Source organism: Sapajus apella, unplaced genomic scaffold (assembly GCF_009761245.1).
Source record: "Sapajus apella isolate SASKATOON/1434 unplaced genomic scaffold, GSC_monkey_1.0 scaffold96, whole genome shotgun sequence".
Lineage (NCBI taxonomy): Eukaryota > Metazoa > Chordata > Mammalia > Primates > Cebidae > Sapajus > Sapajus apella.
This window is the reverse complement of record NW_022437036.1, coordinates 298,127-305,369: the sequence shown is the minus strand read 5'-3', so window position 1 is coordinate 305,369 and position 7,243 is coordinate 298,127. Positions and strand designations below refer to the sequence as shown.

General features: G+C 57.4%; 1 protein-coding gene across 2 annotated transcripts in view; it reads right to left on the bottom strand.

The window, feature by feature from the left end:
- Window positions 1-4,461: 4,461 nt before the first annotated feature.
- Window positions 4,462-7,243, bottom strand: part of SAMD10 (sterile alpha motif domain containing 10) — a 5,803-nt gene continuing 3,021 nt past the window's right edge. For both annotated transcript variants that reach the window (XM_032256969.1, XM_032256968.1), the window contains exons 4-5: window positions 5,987-6,127; window positions 4,462-5,827 (exon numbers count right to left, since the gene is read on the bottom strand). In XM_032256969.1, coding sequence (XP_032112860.1) covers window positions 5,805-5,827; window positions 5,987-6,127 — 164 coding nt within the window. In that variant the 3' untranslated portion in view covers window positions 4,462-5,804. The remainder of the gene's footprint in view (window positions 5,828-5,986; window positions 6,128-7,243) is intronic.

Here is a 7,243-nt window from a genome sequence, read left to right as displayed (position 1 = left end):
GGGGGGAGGGGGCGAACTCTCGCGTTATTCCCGCGGCCGCTCCGCGGCGGGGGCGGCGGGGGGGCGGGGGGGGGGCGCCCCGCGCTGGCCCGCGTCCCCCCTGCGCGCGCTGTCGCCCCCGTCGGCCGCTCCCGCAGCCCAGAGCAGCCAGTTCTGCAGTCCTGGGGCGGGGGCCGCGTTTTGGACCGCGGGGTAAACTGAGGCCCCATAGCGGGGCTGGGCGCTGCCCGGAGCCCGGCGCGCGGATTGAGGCGGCCTGTTTCCCGCGCGTCCTGGCCGGCGCGGCGAGGGCGGCCTCGGGGCGCGGGATCCTGACCTCTGGCCCTGGGGGCCGCGCACCGGCTGGGCCGCATTCGGCCTCTTTCCCGCTGCCCCCGCGGGGGTCGCCTGGCTCCCGGCAGCGCCTGGCGGCTTGAGGCCATGGGGCTTTACCGGGGTCACTGACCATTGGGTCAACCTCTCCCGGCCCTGGGGGCACTGGTTCTGGGCCAGTGCCCACGCGTTCTCTGCCCCACAGCCGGGGCTTCTGCAGGGGACACCGGGGTCCAGCGTGGGCTGGGCGGTCCGGAGGTGACCGAGCACTGACAGCCCAGGACTGGGGAATGAACGAGGCGGAGAAAGGCGTGCTCTCCTTAAAAGCACCGGGGGGAGGTCCGTGCGCCTTACCTGGGAGGCCCCGCGCCGCTCTGGCACAGGACCCACCAGAATTTCCCCCAGGAGAGCCTGCCCACCTTCCCTTCCCTCCCCCCCACTCCCCCTCCTCTCTCCCTCCCCCTCCTCTCTCCCTCCCTCCCGCCCATGCTTCCTCTCCTCTGTTCTTTTCTTTTTCTTGAGATAGGGTCTCACTCTGTCATTCAGGCTGGAATGCAGTGATGTGATCTTGGCTCACTGCAGCGTCTGCTACCTGGGCTCAAGCAATCCTCCCACCTCACCCTTCCAAGTAGCTGGGACTACAGGTGTGTGCCACCACACCTGGCTAAGTCTTAAAGTATTCATACAGACAAGGTGTTTCTGTGTTGACCAGCCTGGTCTTGAACTCCTAGGCTCAAGCAATCTTCCTGCCTCAGCCTCCCACCGTGTGGGCATTACCCACCACCTCCAGCTGGCAGGGCCATTCTTACCTGATCACAACACCCATCTCCCAGGGAAGGCCTCAGGCCTCAGGAGGGAAGAGTCAGGGAGACTCTGGGTTTTCCTCTTGTGCCTACAGAGCTTTTTTTTCTTTTGAGATGGAGTCTAGCTCTGTCACCCAGGCTGGAGTGCAGTGGTGCAAACTCAGCTCATTGCAACCTCTGCCTCCCAGGTTCAAGCAATTCTTCTGCCTCAGCCTCCCGAGTAGCTGGGATTACAGGCATATGCCAGCCACTATGCCCAGCTAATTTTTTGTATTTTTAATAGAGACAGTGTTTCACCAAGTTGACCAGGCTGGTCTCGAACTCCTCGCCTCGTGATCCACCCACCTCGGCCTCCCAGAGCACTGGAATTACAGGCGTTAAACACTGCGCCTGGCTAGCATTTATTTATTTTTTAACCATGTGCATATATTACTTTTACAATTAAAACAGACTTTTAGACTGGGGTGGTGGCTCACACCTGTAATCCCAACCCTTTGGGAGGCTGAGGAAGGTGGATCATGAGGTCAAGAGATGGAGACCATCCTGGCCAACATGGTGAAGCCCTATCTGTACTAAAAATACAAATTAGCTGGGCGTGGTGGTGCACACCTGTAGTTCCAGCTACTTGGGAGGCTGAAGCAGAAGACTCGCCTGAACCCAGGAGGCCAAGGTTGCAGTGGGCCAGGATATCACCACTGCACTGCAGCCTGGCAACAGAGCAAGACTCCATCTTGAAAAACAAACAACACACAGACTTTTAAAAGTTTCATAATGCCTCTTTTTGCATGCTACAAACATCCTGGATTCCTTAAAATTCATGTGGGCTGGAAATTGCTAGTCAGAAAATGGAGGTACAAAGTGTACCTCCTTCGCTGGGGTCCTTCCGGCCCAGTCGGCACCTTCCCTGCTGCCCCAGGAGAAAGCTCAGCGGCACTGCTGTGGGGCTGGGCAGGGAAGAATTGTGCCTTTCCTCGAAGGGGCCTGGGATCTGCTTCACTCAAGCCTGGCGCAGAGCAGAGCACTCACACAAAGATGGGCTTTTGTGGAAGAGGCAGTCAGGTGGTCCTTCCCTTGGGAATCTGAGCCAGAGAGAGGCCAGTGCACACCAGTCTGCGTGACCTGAGGAGTAAGGACAGGACATTTCCCGCGAGGCTAGCGCTATTGTGTCCTTCGCTTGCTGACCTTTCCCCCTGGGGATAGGACCAGCAGGATTTCCTGAGGGCCGGTGTGTGTCCCCTTAGGTGCATCCAAGGTGGTCAGCTCTCCGTGTAAGCCTGGGTGTCCATACGTGCGACCTGTTTGGACATTGCCATGTCCCATGCTGGGTGAGGCCAACGCCTGTGTGCGTGTTAGCGTCTGGGCAACTAGACATCAGGGTGCATGCGGACAGTGTGTCTGGATCTCAGCATATATGTATCTAGGTTGTGGCATGTCTCAGCGTCAGGTGCTGGTTGATGTCCATGTGTGAGAGGACAGTTGTTTTCTGTGTGCCGCCAGATGCCAGGGTTTTGTGTAATGCAGCCTGTTTGTGTGCGTCGGGGACATGCTGGGTCCCACCTGTTTCTATTTCTACATATTAGGAGGTCGTCGTGTGTCTGCATGCTAGTGTTTGTGTGTTTGTTGATGGCATGTTGTAGGTGGGCATGCTATTACGTACCTTTGTGTCTGTGTGTCTGGCCAACTGCATAGACGTGTTTGTGTTGGTGTTTGCTGGTGTCAGCGTCATTGAGTCTCTGTGTATGAGTGTCTGTGTGTGGCTTATGCCTCCGAGTTCTTTTTTTTTTTTTTTTTTTTTTTTTTTTTTGAGACAGAGTCTTTCTATGTTGCCAGGCGCTAGCCTGGAGTGCAGTGGCACGATCTCAGCTCACTTTAACCTCCACCTCCTGGGTTCAAGCAATTCTCCTGCCTCAGCTTCCCGAGTAGCTGGGACTACAGGCGCGCACCACCACGCCCGGCTAATTTTTGTATTTTTAGTAGACATGGGGTTTCACCATGTTGGCCAGGATGGTCTCGATTTCTTGACCTTGTGATCCACCTGCCTCGGCCTCCCAAAGTGCTGGGATTACAGGCGTGAGCCACCGTGCCCGGTGCCTCTGAGTTCCTGTGTCTGACTACTGTGTGTCAGGGTGTGTGCTGTGATCTGTGTGTATTTAAGACAGGGTCTTGCTCTGTTGCCCAGGCTAGAGTACAGTTGAGTGGTCAGAGCTCACTGTGCCTTGAACTCCTGGACTCAAGGAATCCTGCAGCTTCAGCCTTCCAAGTAGCTGGGACTACAGGTATGCGCCACCATGCCTGGCTAGTTTAAAAAGTTGTTTTGTAGAGATGGGGTCTTGCTGCGTTGCACAGGCTGGTCTTGAACTCCTGGCCTCAAGTAACACTCCTGCTTTGATCTCCCACAGTGCTGGGATGGCGGGCCTGAGCCACTGAGCCTGGCCTTCTGTGTTCCTTACGGCAGGGCACTCACTGCTGACTTGGGAACCCCCAGCAGATGTTCAGTTTTTTGTTTTTGAGATGGAACTTGGTTCTTGTTGCCCAGGCTGGAGTGCAATGGCACGATCTCGGCTCGCTGTAACCTCTGCCTTATGGGTTGAAGCGATTCTCCTGCCTCAGCCTCCCAAGTAGCTGGGATTACAGGCGCCTGCCACCACACCGGGCCAATTTTTTATATTTTTCGAAGAGATGGGGTTCCACCATGTTGGCCAGGCTGGTCTCAAACTCCTGACCTCAGGTGATCCACCCGCCTCAGGCTCCCAAAGTGTTGGGATTACAGGCGTGACCCCTGCAACTGGCCAGATGTTCATGCTTTATCTCTGAGTGTGTGGATGGGACCTTATTGGGAAAAGGGTATTTGCAGATTGACTAAAGATCTTGAGATGAAGAGATCATCCTGTATTACCCAGGTGGGCCCCAAATCCAAATCTCCTAAGAGGGAAGCAGAGGGAGATTTGAGAGACGGAAGAGGAGGAGGTGATCTGATTACAGAGGTGGAGACGCCAGTAATGCCCACGAGCCCGAGTTCTCCCGGAGGCCACCGGAAGCTGGAGAGGCCAGGAATCTCCCCAGGAGGCCCCGGGGGAGCTGGACTTTGGACTGCAGCCTCCAGAATCGTGAGAGCACCCCTGGTGGTCCTGTGCCATGGCAGCTGCAGGACCCTCTCGCGTGTGCCTGGGCCGTGCCTTCCAGCGAGCGGGGCGTTGAGTCCAGCCCTGGGGGCCGCCCGCCAGGGTGCCTTTAGCCCCCTTTCCAGCCTCGGCGCTGGGGTGGCTCAGATGCCCCTGGAGGACGCGACGCCACTGCCCCCTGGTGGCCGCGGCTGCCCGGACGCCCTCTCCCCGCAGACCCAGCGCTTGGGAACCAGCTTTATTTTTTATTTTTTTATTGTCAGGGCATAAAAAAGTGAGCACAAAACAAGGAAGATGAAACAGGCGTGCGTGGGGCAGAGCAAGACAGAGGAGGAGGGAGGGGAACAGAACCGGAGGGGCCCCCTGGGCGGAGGCTGATGGTGGGCGGAATCCTCTCTCGGGCTGCCACACAGGACAGGGATGAGGGTTTCCCCCAGGTGGGGGCTCACGGGATGGGAGCGGTCAGGCCAGTTGTCCAAATTTTACCTGGGACCCGCAGTGACCAGCCTCGAGTCTGGAGGCTGACTGGGGGCTCAGCCTCATCTGTCCCTGAGATTTTCAGAAGCCCCGAGGGTATCGGGAGAGGGCAGGGGCGCAAGAGGGCAGGGGCAGCCAGGGCTGCCCTCACTGTCCTGCCAGGCAGCACCAGCCCCGAACCACCCAGGAAGGGGCTGCTCGGGCCTCTGGGTGGGTCTAGGGGGAGCAGCCCTGGGAAGGCCTCCCCCCTGAATCCAGGCCTTCTTGGGAAAGCGGGAATGGGAAGGCCCACACACAAGGCCCTAATTCCTTGAAGGTGGGAGTGGGGAAGACGCGTGAAAGCAAGAGTTTCCCAAAGACAGGGCAGGGAGCACTGCCGAGCCTGGGCCCGGGTGTGGAGCCACCTGGACAGGGCTGGGCCCTCGCTGTGCCACATTTTGTCTCTGGTGCTTGGTCAGTCTGGGCCTTTCTCTGCCTCACTTCTCATGAATAGAGGGGTGTGGTGAGGATGAAAGTGCTTGGCATGATCCTTTGGGTGGATGCCGATGGCCGCTACTCTAGATGATGCCTGCTGGGCCCTGGCAGAGGCATGGGCACAAGCCACAGGGAGCCCAGGCAGCTCATGGCACCTGTGTGGGCCAACCTGGAGGTGCTGGGGAACGGCTGAGAACTGGGCTGGGGGTGGACAGACAAGTGACTCAGCAGGTGATGGGGGACGGACATCGAATGGGGAAGGGCACGTAAATAAACAGACTCCCTGGGAGTCTGGGGGGACACCCAAACCGGCTCTGGCTCCAGGCAGCTGCCTCGAGTGCTGCCAGCAGCACCGGGGGAGGGCTTGGGCTCAGGTCCCAGGAGGTAGGGCCACACTCAAGCAGCCCTCTGCCCACCCAGCCCCAGGGCGCAGCCTGGAATGTCCAACCAGAGGCTCCTGGAGCTGGTGATCCTGGTGTTGTCTGTCCATTGGGCCGGCCTGGCCACCAGGGCATCCTGCAGGGTCCAGGAGGGGCTACGGGGCCAGCTCTGCCTCCTCCCTAGTCCTGGACTCTGGTCACAGTGCTGGGGTCTGGGGTTCAAGCCTCAGCAGCAGCTAGGACATTTTTCCAAAGGAAGCTGTGGGGTGGAAGAGGGTGAGGAAGGGGTGGGGTCTTTGGTGTCATCTGCATTATGGCCTTTACTGGGGCCCGCAGCCACCCTCCTGAGGTCATCCCACCCGGCACTCAGAGGGGCTTCTCCATCAGACCCCAGGCCTCTCTGGCACCTCACACTGACCTTGGCTGAGCAGCTGCAGGCTCCGCCCCTCCTCACGCACCTGCAGGCGGAGCACCTGCTGCAGCACCTCCTGCCTCTGTGCCTCCTGGGCTAGCCCCATCCTCTGCAGCTTCTCTGCATTCAGCCGCAGCAGTGCTCGGCCTGGGGAAAGGAAACAGGGGCTGAGCGCAGGCCCACAGAAGCATCACGAGCCAGGGCAAGGCCGGCGCAGTGGTTCACGCCTGTAATCCCAGCACTGTGGGAGGCCGAGGTGGGCAGATCACTTGAGGTCAGGAGTTCAAGACCAGCCTGGACAACATAGTGAAACCCCATTTCTACTAAAAATACAAAAAATTAGCTGGGCTTAGTGGCTTGCACCTGTTGTCCCAACTAATTAGCTGAGGCAGGAGAATCACTTGAACCCGGGAGGCAGAGGTCGCAGTGAGCCGAGATCCTGCCACTGCACTCCAGCCTAGTGACAGAGTGAGACTCCATCTCAGACACAAACAAACAAACAGAGCCAAGGCAGAGGCCGGGACTGAGAGAGAAAGAGGGAGAGAGAGATTCAGAGAAACAGATAAAGAGACGTGGAGAGAGGCAGAGGGAAAGGGTGAAGAGCAAAAGGCAGAGACGGAGCAGAAGAAACCCAGGTAAAGACAGCACAGAGAGATGGAGAGAGACACAGAAAGAAAGGCAGAGAGGGCCGGGCGCAGTGGCTCACGCCTGTAATCCCAGCACTTTGGGAGGCCAAGGAGGGTGGATCACAAGGTCAGAAGATCGAGACCATCCTGGCCAATATGGTGAAACCCCGTCTCTACTAAAATAACAAAAAATTAGCTGGGTGTGGTGGTGTGCGCCTGTAGTCTCAGCTACTTGGAAGGCTGAGGCAGGAGAATTGCTTGAACCCAGGAGGTGGAGGTTGCAATGAGCTGAGATCACACCACTGCACTCCAGCCTGGGTGACAGAGCAAGACTCTCAAAAAACAAAAATGCAATTATGGATTGTCAGCATTTCCTTTTTTAATAAAAATTGAAGGGGCCTCATGTTTGGGATCTTCTTAGCTAAGAGTAAAACCAAGCTCTGGAGTGCCACAGTCCCAGTGATGAAAATGATTTTTCTTTTAAATTTGTGAAGCAGTTTTGCATATTTTTTCATGGCTGAATATCAAGTTCAGGAAGCTTGACTCCCCTAATTCCAACCAATTTGGCAAAATACACTGAAAATAAATTGCTGCCGGGCGCGGTGGCTCAAGCCTGTAATTCCAGCACTTTGGGAGG